Source organism: Elephantulus edwardii, unplaced genomic scaffold (assembly GCF_000299155.1).
Source record: "Elephantulus edwardii isolate Elephantulus edwardi_28Jun2011 unplaced genomic scaffold, EleEdw1.0 scaffold00270, whole genome shotgun sequence".
Taxonomy (NCBI): Eukaryota; Metazoa; Chordata; class Mammalia; order Macroscelidea; family Macroscelididae; genus Elephantulus; species Elephantulus edwardii.
In genome coordinates this window covers 3059739-3074799 of record NW_006400020.1, presented here as the reverse complement: position 1 = coordinate 3074799, position 15061 = coordinate 3059739, and the positions used below count along the sequence as shown (strand labels likewise).

The 15061-nt window shown below is 38.2% G+C and overlaps 1 protein-coding gene across 1 annotated transcript in view; it reads right to left on the bottom strand.

The window, feature by feature from the left end:
• Positions 1 to 15061, bottom strand: part of STK3 (serine/threonine kinase 3) — a 347232-nt gene that overhangs the window by 304574 nt on the left and 27597 nt on the right. Inside the window, exons 3-4 of the mRNA XM_006900017.1 lie at positions 8583 to 8711; positions 853 to 967 (exon numbers count right to left, since the gene is read on the bottom strand). Of these exons, the coding sequence (XP_006900079.1) occupies positions 853 to 967; positions 8583 to 8711 (244 nt within the window). The remainder of the gene's footprint in view (positions 1 to 852; positions 968 to 8582; positions 8712 to 15061) is intronic.

The window sequence follows — 15061 nt, the reverse complement described above, 5'->3', positions numbered from 1 at the left end:
CTCACAAAATTAAGGGGGAAAGATATATAATAGTGTCTTTATGAACTCTAGTGGCCTAGTCCATAGGGAGCTATGCTACTAACCCAAAGTGGCACCTCTCTGGCAGTTCAAATCTACCAGTGGTACAACAGGAGAATAATAGGGAATCTCTCCTACTGCAATTTATGGCTTCTAGAAACCTGTTGGCTTAGTGGTAAAACCTTGCACTGCAATCCCAAAGGTACACGGTTCAAATCCATCAGCTGCTTCATGGAAGAAAGATGGGCAATCTCCTCCCCTGTGTGATTAACTGACTCTGAAAGCCTACTGGAGGATCAGCTTTGAATCAGTCTGGATTTGAAGGCAATGAGATATAGATAGATAGCCACAGATATAAAGATAGCTGTATAACCTCCACTATCACAATCATTTTGATTTGCAAGTGATATTTAAGGAAAAAATGGAAAATACAACTTTCATTATTTGTAAAAATTCCAAGTATAGAATTGCTTTAATTGTTTACAGTAATGAATATAGAAAACTTAAAGAAATATCACAAACATTGTGAGATTTAAGTAAAATTGTAACTACAATTTCTTGAACTTGCATTAATAAGTAGTATACACACTGAAATCAGTAAGGAAAAAGCAAGTCCTCCAGAGTAGTTTCTTAGTGAGCTCCCAAAAATTATCCTAAACAATCATGTGGCTTCTAAACTTGGCACAGAGAAAAAGACGTGACAGATTTTCATATCTCTAATTAAAACCTCTGTAAAAGTCTCCTCTTTTTCACACTATTCTTTCATTCTTCATAGTCATATTCTAACATTAGTCTTTAGGAATAAGATTGGAACAGTAATTTTAAAATACTTACTGTCTTGTTTCGTAATCTAATTATGTCTGAGACAGAACCGGCTCCACAGTACTCCATAACAATCCAGAGGTCTGTATTCTTAAAGTAACTGCCATAGTACTTTACAACATATGGGCTAAAAGAAAATGCAAACATAATTTCATTTAGTTAATTCACAAATCATTTTCTTCTGAACCCCAATAGATTATATTCAACTTTTCATAATGTTTCAATAAGTAAACTTAGTAAGTATCTATTACTGATCGAATTGTACATACACAGGGCTCACCAAATATTAGGCATGATAATGTAGGTTCAATTTTTAGGAGTGATTCTCAAGAAAACTGAGGTTCATGAGGCACAGAGTTTACTACTTAATATAAGGAAAAATGAAACCTTTTTTAACTAATGCATTTTAAATATAAGTCTTGTAAAAGAGTTTTCATTCATTTGTTGTTGTTATGTGCCATCGAGTCGTTTGCGACTCATAGAGACCCTATGTACAACAGCCCTAAACCCTGCTCTATCCTGTGCCAATCGCATTGCCTCTGACACACCCATCCCGATTACCCTAGTCACTGAATCAATCCACCTCATAGAGGGTCTTTTCCTCCTGCGCCGTCCCTCTACTCTACCCAGCATGATGTCCCTCTCCAAAGACCTGTCTCTCCTTGCAACATGCCCAAAATATGTCAGACGAAGCCCCAGAATCCTTGCCTCCAAGGAGTAGCCTGGTTTAACCCTTTCTAGGATGAATCTGTTTTCTTGGCAGTCCATGGTACATTCAATACTCTTCTCCAGCACCATAGCTAAAAGGCGTCAATTCTCCTTCTGTCCTCCCTAGTCATTGTCCAGTTCTCTGATGCATAACAAGTGATTGCAAAGACCATGGCCTGTATCAAGCACACCTGATTATACATTGAAAGCTTTTATTTCAATCATGCCCAAATTTTTCTTTCTATTCTCTTTATTTTGAGCTCGGAAAATTTGAGAGAGAAAACAGTAATTCTTTAAATTTGGTAATTAAAATTATTACCTATTTAAATTGGTTCTAAAATGACATTTACTATCCTCCAAAGCAGCATTGCTGTTGTTTTTGGTGTTAGGTGCTGCAGCGCACATTGACACTTTGCATAATCCTATGCCCCCTCACCATCCCTTTTCTCAAGTCCACTGGTCCTCCTCACCTTCTCTGACCATCTACTTTTCTGAGCATAATGTTCTTCTCCAGGGACTGACTCTTCTTGAGAATGTGCCCAAAGTATGTGACACAAATCTTATGATCCTTGTCCCTAAAGACCACTCTCTCTGGCTGTACTTCTTTCAAAACGACAGGTTTTGTTTGTTCTTTTGGCAAACCATGGTATATTCAATATTCTTCACAAAAACTACAATTCAGAAGTACTGATTCTTCATCAATCCTCCTTAGTCATCATATAACTTCCACATGCACAATACTTGTGTCAGGCAAACCTTAGTCTTTAAACTGGCATCCTTGTTCTTTAAAGAGATGCTTGAAAATGGATTATACCTAATAATGTCTTTTGATTTCTTGACTGCTACCTCCACAAATATTTACCTAGGAACCAAATAAAAGTAAAACAATGATAGCTTCCATTTTTTTCTCCATGTATCATACTGCTGCCTACTGGTCCCATTGCAAAGATTTTTATTTTCTTGATGTTGACACTAAAGCCCTCACTGGATGAAGGGTCTTTATTGGGTGAAAAAAATCCTTAAGGTAAATCCATAACTAGTTTTTTAATAAAATGATTTTAAAACTTTTTTTAACCTAACAGCAAGGGTTCAAATGGAATCTTACTCTGAAACATCACCAGGCAAAATAACACTGCTGTGGAAGAACTAGAGTGTGCAGGAGGCTAGAGTAATACTATGTTCTCACCTCCAGGATCACCTCTCCTCTTGGTCAAATAAACTAACTCATGCTTCAAGAATCAGCTGGGTATCGCTTCTTTGGGGAAGATGTCTCGGAATCACCAAGGAGACAGATGTCAGCTATCCTATCCAACCCTCACAGTTCTCCATAGAAACTTCATCACATCTTGTATCACACTGCATTTTAACAATCTTGTGTATTCAGTCTTCCCTCTCCGACCAAAATCCTCTTAGTATGAAGTCTGAGAGCCAACCATTGTTCTTTCTCTTGTGCATTGTACAGTAGGACTTTGTATTGCTTACACTGATTTATCAATGCAATAGGGAGTACTTAAGGGTTTTAAACAGGGAATGACTTGATCAGAATTGTATTTTTTTTTTTAAAAGTCTCTAGTTTTAGAAGAAAAGTGGCTAGAGGAAGTAAAAATGAAAAACAAATGAGGAGCTGTTGCAGAAATATGAATAAGAGTGGATAGGCTCTAAAACTCACAAAATTAAGGGGGAAAGATATATAATAGTTAGACCACACTCAATTTAGACCACTATAGCAGCACAGGCCATGAACTCTTGTTACTGTAAGACAGAATAATAATAGGAACAAACATGTATCAAGCACCTCATGGGTCTACTAGCACTATGCTCTTTATTCAATCTTCCCTTTTCTACATCAAAACGTGGAAACCACATTCTCATCAACTTACCAAATTAATACCAAGGTCTGGAAAACTTTGCAATTATATACTCTGATCTGTGGCCAAGGAATGTATGATTGAAAAAAAAATCCACTTGAATTGCAAGCTAAAGAGTCGTTATGGAAAATATGTAACATAATATACATAAATGGCATACACTAAAGAAAAGCAAAACTGAAGAAATTCAACTAGCAAAGTTCTCCTAGGATTATTCGGTCACTTCACTAGCCAAAGAGATAATAGCATACAGATTGTACTGATCTCAGAGAAAGTAGTGGACATCAAGACTGGCTTGTAGACAACTTTCAAGCTGGGAACCAAACTCACGTGCATGGCTCATCTTTTAGCCAAACAACGGACAGACCTATAAAGCTAACAAGGCAGCATCAGGGAGTTGCACATTCCTTAGAATAACCAACACCAGGCAGTCAAAAGGGCAGTTTAACCAGAGATAAATCTCAGAAAACAAAAAGGGGGTGAAAGAGGAAAGGGAAAGGTAAACACAAGGAGGAAACTGCACGGGAGGTGTTACTGCATTGTAGGGATTGTTATCAAGGTCATGAATCAAAATGTATATTAACTGTTGAATAAAAAGTCAATTTTCTCCACAAACTTTCATTCAAATCACAATACAAAGTTACACAGACACCACACACACACACACACACACACACACACACACACAATCTTTTACACTGGTAGGTGAGAAAGGTTTTGCACAAGTCTCTTATAACCCTGTATATCTTGCTGGGTATGTTAGGAATACAAAGTCTACACCACTCTGGTTAGGCCATATCTCAGGTTTGTGTTAGAAGAAAGCAATTTTCAGGTATGAAGTAATAACTTCAGGGACAAAGAAGGCCTATTTAGTCCCCAGTTTCAGTATTCCTCAACTGTGGTACAAACTCAGTACCTGTACAGCATTCACGCAAACCTCTACATCACACTCAAGGAATCTGAAAGCCATACATACATATCCTTCATTTCTGACTCCTGTTCTCTATCAGCATCTATAAAATAGTACAGGATTAACATATAATACTTGATAGTAGCCAAAAGGTCGAAAAGCAATTGCACTAACAAGTTATCTAGAAAATCCAAGCACAATGCCATCAAGTCAGAATCAATAATAGCTATAAAAGAATAATGGCTGGCCCTGCAGTGAGATTTCTGGAGGCTGTAAGGCACACAGAAAGAGAAAGCCCATCCTTCTCCGTCAGTATCACTGGTGAATTCAAACCACCAGAGAGGCTCTTCCTTTGATTTGCAGTGTAACTCCCTGCGGGCTGAACCACAAGAGCTCCCTAGACAGTGAGAAAAATACCAGACTCTTCACAGTTCTTGACATATATTTGTCTTAAAACAATATAGAACATGAAAACATTCTAAAATAAGATATTCCTTTTATTATTTTTTTTTTCATTTATAAGAACAAACTGCACCCCCCCGTCGGCTCCTCTCCTTGAAAAGCAAAACTCCCTCACTGGTACACAATCCCCCCGTACCTCCCAAACCCCACCCCCAAATATAATCCACTCTGCAACCCTCATCGCGTACTCCTACGATAAAAATAAAGCCCTAAAATATAATACTTTTAGACTATTCTCTCCCCCATAGACTTCAATGCCATAAACATATTTCATCCAGTTTTTCTCAGCCTTACCCCAACCCCGATGCCACGTCATTCTACAACAGTGGCACCATATAGCATTTGTCCCTTTGTGACTGAGATACCTCACTCAGCATAATGTCCTCCAGGGTCACCCATTTTGAATAATATTGAATGAGTTCCTTGTTTTTCAATGCAGCATAGTATTCCATTGTGTAATCTCTTACTCTTTTCATTCCAGCTATTCCTAACTTGGGGGGGGGGGGAGGAAACACATACCATAAGCTATTTTCAGCTCTCACCCTCTGATTCTCCTTACTCTCCCTCAACCATTCACTTACAGAGCAACTTCCCACCTCCTAAGCTTTTCAACTGCCCTGATTCCCCTTAGGTAAAGTCTTACCTCTTTGTTCTCATCTCTATGCACTGTCAATAGAGAGACTGTGCTGTATTATATCCACAAGCTTATATATCTCTCTCCAACTTTACTGCCAGATTCTCAAAAAGGAAAAGTAGTATCTTACTTATTCTCATTTCCAGATCCTAGTAAAGTTATCAGGTCAACTGGAGATGCTCAGTAAATGTTTGCTGAGTTACATTTAACTAAAACATGACAGGTTTTGATTCTCAAAATTCACTGCCTCAAGTCAGAACTGACATATCTAACACTCCAGTGGGTTTTATTGAAACTGTAAGTCAAATGAGAGAATGCTGCCCATCTTTCTTTGCCTCACAGAGTAGCAGGTGTATCTGAACTGCTGGAGTTGTAGCTTTTGGGTTGGCAGTGCACTCTCAGGGACTATGTCACCAGAGCTACCATGTTTTTAACTAGTCGATACTATGAGTTAATTTTTACTTTTACCAACTAACTCCATGTGAGAAAGAAAGTACCAAGTACAAACATCTATTTTTCTAAGCCATCATTTTTAAGTGAGCAGATCACCACTCTTTCTCCCCCAGAGCAGAAAGACAGGTTTGGATCACAAATATTTCAGCTAATAGGTCAGTGCTAACTGCTGTTGTTCCTAGGTGCCTATGACTCATAGATCAAAACCCTGTCCTATCCTGTGTCATCCTCAAAATCTCTGCCATGCTTAAGTCCACTGTTGAAGCCACTATGGCAATCCATCTCACTGGAGGTGTCTAAAGAGGAGATATTGGGACAAAGAAGGATGGGGCCATGAGTGTCTCTCTAAAAGGGCCACACAGTGTAAGAACAGTACAGCCACTCACTCTCCCAGAGCAGAGAGGAGATAAAGACACCGTAGCCTACCTACCCCATGATGCCTTTAGAAGGCATAGCAGCAGCAAGAGGCTTGTTTATTCATAGCTGACTCATAGTTATGGTACCAACAGTGGGGTTTACTAGCAAAGGAAACTGGAGAATGGGGGAGGCAAAGAATACTAAAGCAAATCCAAGTTTTAGTCCACCAGTCCCAAGGCACAATTTCCCAATTAGTCCAGGCTCTAGTTTCAGTTTGGCAGGCAAATCCAAAGCCTCCAGCAAGGTTTGCCTCAGAGCAGTTTCAAGTCAGCTTCTCTTTCATGCACTGTGGCCAGCACAAATTCAGGACACCTCAGGTCACACTTTGTCACAGTTTCTCTACAGCAATGTCACAATCTCTCCACCACTATCACCAGGGTCTCACTCTCACCAGGGTCTTGTTCCAATCTTCCTCAAGTCTTCCCACCATAAATCTTGCTTGACTCAAGTCTTGCTCCCCAAGCAAGAAGCTTGGGGAAGCTCTCTTTCTCTTATTCTAGTCCCACAGCTGTTGATAATTTGCAAGACAATGTGTCTGTAGTTAAGGTAGCTGAAGACCAGGTACAGCTAACTGTAATGGCTTTTAAAAAAAAAGCCAACTTCTAGGTTAATACCACAGTGCTAACTGCTGTTGTTGCTAGGTGCCTATAACTCATAGATCAAAACTCTGTCCTATCCTGTGTCATCCTCAAAATCTCTGCCATGCTCAAGTCCACTGTTGAAGCCACTGTGCCAATCCGTCTCATTGGAGGTGTCTAAAGAGGAGAAATCAGGACAAAGAAGCATGGGGTCATGGGTATCTCAGAATTGGTGGCTCCAGACAACATACCCAAACATGTGAGACAAAGATGACCCCCTACTTTTCCAAGTATTATGTCTTTTTCTAACAACTGGTGGCTCCAGACAAAATACCCAAACATGTGAGACAAACGTGCTCAATCTTTGTCTCTAAGGAGCACCCTACTTGCACTTCTTCCAACAACATTGACTCTTTTACCTTTCAGTTAATCCATACAATACTCAATACTCTCTGCCAAAAGCTATCTATTCTTTAGTTTTTCTTATTCATTATCTAACTTTCATATGACTATGAAGCAATCAAAATAACAAGGCTTGGGTCAGGGTTATCTTAGTCTTTAAACTGATATCTTCGCTCTTTAGCACTTTAAGAGGTCCCAGACAGCAGATTTCCCAAGGCAACACATCTTTTTCATTTCTTGACTGCTGCTATCACAGGAAATAAAAAGAAATCCCTGACAACTTTAAATCTTTTCATCATCTATCACAATCTTGCATTTTTCTTCATATTTAGATATAATCCATACTGAAGGCTGCAGTCATTGATATTCCTTACTAATTGTGTCAAGATTTCTTCACTTTCTCAAGCAAGGTTAGTCATCTACATAATGTAGGTTGGTGATAAGTCTTCTTCCAATCCTGAAACCACATTCTTCTTCCTGAAGTACAATTTCTTTATTTTTAAATGATCCCCTTAAGCCAAAAAAAATAATTTCCATACATAACATAGAAAAACCACTAAAACATTTTCTATCACCATATTTCCTTGATGTTATAACATCACTTCTGCTGTAAGTAAAGAACTTTAAGTCCCAACTCAAAGGCAGGCAATTTGAATCCACCAGCTGCTCTACAAAAGATTTCCTCCCATGCGATTTACAGCCTTTGAAAACCCACTGGAAGGTTTTCTATGAGTTGGTTCCAACTCCACAGTAATGACAGACACCTTAGTCCCAGCACCATTCCATTGCAAAGGAGTTCAATTCTGACTCATAGCAACCCTTCAGGAGAGAGCAGAACTGCTCTGTTGGGTTTCCAAAGGACCTCTGGTGATGTGCTGGACAGCTAATCAAAAATTCAAGAACAAAAATCAATCATCTCCTCTGAGGGAGAAAATGGGCCATTTCCTCCGAAAAGATTTACAGTCTAAGACTGCCAATGGAGCACCACCATGAATCACAATTAACAGTGGTTTATCAGGCATCCAAGTTTGCAAATCTTTTAAGACACAAACTACTGAATCTTTCTCCCACAGAGCAGTCAGTGGGTTTGAACCAATGATCTCTCAGTTTACTGCAAAATGCTTAGCCACTGTGCCACCCAGACTCCTAAATAAGTCCTAAAGATGAGCCTAAATAGTTGCCTTAAAGGATTAATCTCAATTCCAAATGCTAAATAAGAAAGGAAACTAAACAGATAACCAAAGAATATATTTTCATATACATTTTAAGCAAAACTCACCCACATGAAAATAAATAAAATCTCCTCATACCTGTCACACTGCTGCATTATGGAAATTTCTTTGATGATTTCCTGAAGATCTGATTCAACAGGCACTTGTTTAATAGCCACAACTTGACCAGATTCCTTATGTATTGCTTTAAATACACTTCCATAAGACCTAAAAGAAACCAAGACATTTTCCATCAAATATTTTAACTCTTAGGCGAAAAACGGAGTTTCGTCTGTAGTTTTTCACACTACCACTAACAGATGCTGTAGAGTTTACTGCAACTTATAAGACCCTGTGTATTACAGACTAAAAGTGTGCTTCACAGAAATTTAAAGTGATCTTTCAGAAACATATCACTACATCTCTCTTTCAAGGCACTTTTGAGTGGATTTGAACTGCCAATCTTTCAATCAGCAGTCAAGTGTATAATCATTTACACTAACTAGGATGCCTTTTAGTTGAAAATACAATTTAAATAATAAAAATCAAAGTTAATAATAGAAAAGTTCATCATTTTCACTATACTGCTTCAATTATACTTGAAATCTACTAAAATTATCAAGCTGATACATGATTTGCTTGTATTTTTCTTATGAATGAAAGAAATAGACTTACGTTTTGTCAACTCAAACAAATGCAGCATTAAGAAGATATAAATGGAAAATAAAAGAGTGAATGTTGATTAATAATAGCCAAAGTCTGAGGTCAGGAGAAAAAAGACTGACCTCATTTTAAGCAAAGACACTATCACAATTAAAAAGGTCACATTTTTGTTTAGAACATTTAAATATAATTGAAACTTTCATCTCAAGGATCCTATAACACCAAAATTAACAAACTAGGATCCTTCCATTTACTTAAGCCTTTTCAAATGTTCCTTTTCAAATGTTCTACAAGAACAAAATCACACACTCATAAATAAATCAGTGATAATAAACCCTTATCTAAAAATCATCTCTGCTATAAATCTTGAAATGTGGCCTAGGAAATATTTTTTTAAAAAAATAAATAATCAGGGAGAAAGCCATTTATACTTTAGCATGAATCAGAAGACAAAGTAAGAATTGCTATCACCTAGTCAGTGATTATTAGAAGTCAAGAACTATACAAAATATCTTCATATATGCATGATCATATTCAATCTTCTCATTCATGGGGTAAAATACCATTACTGCCATATAAGTGTGAGGAAACAGAGGCTCAGACATCAGTAACCAGCAAGGCAAGAATTCAAATATATTCTGATAACAAATATCATTCTCTTCTCACTACACTATTTCTACAGAAAAGAAAGAAGAGTAAGTCACTGGGAGAATGTTCACACTCACAACCTTTCAAAATAAATGAAAAAGTATTAAGTAACTACTTTAATATTTTTATGCTATCCTCTGCTTTTGGGCTTTCTGAAGTAATTTCACTGCATCTGATATTCAAAGTCACTTTTATACAGGTATTAATATATACATAAATTATATACATACTATATATGTTATGTGTATATACACACGCATACAAATGCACAAGACATGCTTAGCATCTTAATTGAATTCTGACCTCAATAACGATGTTGTGTATCAATGAATCGAAAGCAAGTCTTAGCTGACCCTCCAGGGGATTTTCCAAAGCAGTAATTTGTATGGGAGGAGACTGTCCACCTTTTCTCTGTGGCATTCTGAACTGTTTACCTTTGGGTTGGCAGCACAACTACTTAGCACTAAGTCACCAGAGTTCTCTAGATATTAATTAAAACCTACATTAAATGAGATGTCTAGTAATTTTCAATATACATTAAAGGGTAATCAAAGATTCAAGAAGATGAAGTCATATTATATGTAACCTGTACACTCATCTGTTACATTCCCAAGGAGGTTCAGAGAATACTCCTTCAAAAAAACAAAACAGGTCTATAAAATGGGCCAGGGATCGTAACTAGAGATGACACCATTGAAAGAGGTTCCCTAAATTCAACAGCTGAGAGAATTCAGGAAAGAAACAAAAAAAGATGTGGTGACATCTAGCAACCTGAGAAAAGGAAAAAATGGTTATCGTTAATGAGTAGCAAAGTAAAGCTATAGTATTCTGGTTTTAATGCTAAAGTCATAGTGGCTTCAAATAAAATAAGTGCAATTATTTTTGTCTTTTAAAGACTGAATAAAAGTCAACTGATTTCTTTCCCCCCCTTCTTTTTCTTACTTAATAAGACACGCTTAATATAAAATTCATCACTTTTATTATTTACATGATTCAGTAGTGGTGTTGTTGTTGTTATGTGCCGTGTTGTTATGAGTCGCTTGCGACTCATAGCGACCCTATGTACAACAGCCTTAAACCCTGCTCTGTCCTCTGCCAACTGCACTGTCTCAGATACAACCATCCCAACTGCCCTAGTCACTAAATCAATCCACCTCATAGAGGGCCTTCCTCTCCTGCGCTGTCCCCTCCACCCTCCCAAGCATGATGTCTCTTTCCAAGGGCCGGTCCTTCCTTACAACATGTCCAAAGTATGTTACACAGAACCTCAGAATCCTTGCTTCCAAGGAGCCGCCCGGTTTAACCCTTTCCAAGATGCATCTGTTTGTTTTCGTAGCAGTCCACGGTACATTCAATACTCTTCTCCAGCACCACAGTTCAAAGGCATCAATTCTCCTTCTATCCTCCCTAGTCACTGTCCAACTCTCTGATGCATAACAAGTGATTGCAAAGACCATGGTCTGTATCAGATGTACCTTAGTCTCCAGAGAGACACCACTGCTCTTCAGTAGTATTTAACATATTCAAGATACTGTGCAACCAGCACCACCACATAGTTCCAAAAGAGCTGCTCATCACCCGAAAGAAAGAGTCATACTTATCTGCCAGTCAATTCAGCATCATGAAACGTCACTAGAGCCTCATATGTATCTTTAGATATCACATATTTTCACTAAATATTTATATGTATATAGTCAAATTCACTGATTATGTTTGATCCCTCTAAGATTTTTTAAATATTATATTCATTCATTTCTGAAGGAGATATATTGAAACTTCACATACTGTTATACTTTTATTAGATTCCTCTGACATTTCTAGTAGGTTTTCTTCATAAATTTAGCTGCCATGGAACTACTTGTTATTGTGATGTGTTAGTGAGTGTGACTTACAGAAACGCTATCCACAATAGCTCTAAACTCTGCTTTATCCTGAGCAAATCTCACTGTTTCTGGCATATTCACCCTCATTTTCCCAGTTACTGTATCTATAGGCTTGATTACAAATGAAATTTCACAGCATTATCTAATGGCACAGACTGTCCAGTTCTTTCAGCCTTTACTCATTTATCTGACAAAAATATTTCCATTCCTGCTTTCTTTTTGGCTTGGTGTTTTTTCGTTTGTTTTTTTTTGGTGGGGGGTGGTAGCTTTCCTAGTCATTGGTTTTGACTTTCGCATGGTTGGTGAAACATGCTAAAAAAATGATCAAGCACCTTTTCAGTGGGAACATGTAAACAAGATATGAACACTACAACTGAGGCCATGCCACTTGGCTCTTAAATTGAGGAGGTTAAGAAACAGAAAAGAAGAATGTCACTTTCAGCAAGAAAGAAATGAAGAAGAATCCAGTGCAAGCATGATCATTTGAAGGAAAGATTCCAGTGCAAGTTGGACCAGGACTTAACAAGAGCTGTAGCAGCAGCGTCAGTGAACCAGAGACCCATATAGGAGAGAGCTAAAAGAAGAAGACTGCCTCACAAAGACAGAGTCAGAGACTTCATCCAAGTTTGCTGGACGAGTTGGGGAAAACATCATAACTGACAAAACTAACTGAGCTTTGTCTGAACATTTGTTTAAAGCTGCAAGGTCCCAAGCACACTTGAGAAACTGTCATGCCTGAAGAACTGTATCCTGTTTCCAACTTGAATTATAACCTGCTAACTACCCTAACTAACTACTCCTGTAAGAGTGAGTAAGATCTGTGAGTTCTGTGTAGCCACTGCAACAAACTGGCAGACACAAGAGTAGAGCAGTGAGAAAGAACTCTGGGAGGGAGGGTTGTGTTAGAATTAATAGACATAGGTGCAGGAACATCTCACTTCACAGGAACTGTTTTTGTGCTGTGGTTGTTATTAACAGAAATTGTTGTCCCGTGTGGCATTAGTGGAGGGCAGATGTCACTGTCTGTAAGTCAACATTCAGTTTACAAATTTATCTCTTTCTTCAACTCTGAATTTCATGTTTGCTTTTACACAGCCTCTTCAAAAAAATGGGAGCATTGGTGGTCTAGTGGTAAGAAACTGTACTGCAATCCTAAAGGCATGTGGTTTGAATCATCAGCTACTCTGCAAGAGAAGTAGCATGGGCAGCCTCCTTCTGTGTGATTTGTTTGTTGCTGTTGTTGTGAGCCATCAAGTCGCCTGCAACCCATACGGACCCTAGGTACAGCAGCTCTGAACTGCCCTGTAGTGAGCCAGTCTCACTAATTCTAACACACCAACCCCTAATGTCCCAGTTACTGTATCAATCCATCTCATCTGGGGTCTTCCTCTCCCCTTCCAAGCATGATGTCCTTCTCCAAAGACTGGTCTCTCCTGGGCACATGCCCAAAGAATGTGAGATGGGAGCTCCAAAATCCTAACCTCCAAGGAGAAACTTGGTTTCATCCTCTCTACAACAGACGTGTTTCCTTGGTAATATGTTCAAGACTATTCTCCAGCACCACAACTCGAGGCATCAATTATTCTTCTATCATTCTTAGTCATTGCCCAGCTCTTTGACACATAGCAAGTAATTGTGAAGACCATGGACTAATTAGGTGCACCTCAGTCGCATCATTGCTTTTCAGTACTCTGGACAGATCCCGAACAGCAGATTTTCCCAATGAAATCTGTCTTTTGATTTCGTGACTGCTGGTGTTAAGACTGTTGACTGTGGAGCTGAGCAAGCTGTAATTATTAAGAACCTCAATCCCCTTTCCATCTATCATGGTGCTGCCAGTTGGCCCAATGGTGAGGAACTTTGTCTTTTTGAAACCCAATGGAGGGCCAGGTATGGGTGAATTCCAACTCAATAGCACACAACAACTTATAAAAAGTATATACTAGGTTTTGTATTTTAATCCAATCTAACAGCTTGTCTTTTAACAGAAGAACTGATATTTAGTGGGAAGTTTATTTTATTCCTTTTTTATTTTATTCCTTTTATCTTATATTTAGCTTATCATTTTACATTTTCTGTATTTCTTTTTTCCTTGTTCTTGCTGATTTGACCTATGGTATACAGTCGACTCTTGCTATTTGCAGTAGCTGTGTTCTATAAAGTCACGAGCAACACAGCAGTAGTGAATATTGAACAAGGTTGTTCAACTGTGAGTGAATCAAGTTTTTCACTGTTCTATGTATGTCCATGAATGACTGAGAATGCACTGAATGCCGAATTGAGAGGTGAAATAAATTTTAGCAAGTAACTGGATACCATACTCGTATGTTATTGTTGCTGTTATATTCCATTGAGTCGCCTGCAACTTACAACTCACGGCGACCCTATGTACAGCAGTCCTGAAGCCAGCCCTACAAATTTTTCATGATTTTGGAAGCTCTAGTTTATTCTGAAACTCTATTAAATACTCCTTATACTCAAAATAACACATTTCTCCACTATAACAATGAAAGTATAACAATTATTCTTCTACCAATGCAATGATTTCCTTACTGAAACACTTTATTTCTACCTATTAATCACTTTCCACAAATCAAATAAGATTCACATTCTTAAAAGATGTAAATAGGCCTTACATTCACATAACCTAAAAAGTCAAAATCTTTCAAACTTATAATTTCTTGTAAGTACATAAGGATGTTATACAGGATAAACTAATTAATAAACCTCTTGGAAATTTTACAGCCTCTTTTTTGGCTTCTTCTTACCTGTTCTTCATCTCACACATTTTCCACATATTGTTATTAGAGGCCAGTCCTTGGGGAAAGACACTAAAAGGTGGCGTTTACCAAGGAATATCCTCAACAATATGAACTGACACAGAGGCTGTATCAATGAGCTCAAGTATATCCGAGATGATGAGGATGGCATAGTACAGGGCAAGGTGCAGATCTGTTATTCACAGGTTTGCTTTGAGTCATAGTCACTCAACAACACCTAGTAACAACAACAATACGGCCTTACGGGACGTTTTGGTGGCACAGTCCATCGGGTATTTAGCTGTTAACCCCAAGGTCATGCCCCTGTGGGAGGCACCTGACAAAAAAAATGAGTACTCTCCTCCCAACTGATTTAGTTTCAAAAAACCCAATGAGAAGGTTTGAGTGGGTGGGTTCTACTATGGGGGGGTTCTGGCTAGGGCAATGAGTAAGTGAGTGTGATGTAGTCTATGTCTCTAAGAATCACTGTTATTGTATCTACCATTACAGCTGCTACAAAGTATCCTAACTGAAATTGCTATTGCCACAGTTTTGGAACTAATGCAGGCATCCAATGTATGCTTGCAAACCATGCTTTCCCTCCAGTCTGTTATGCAATTTTTTT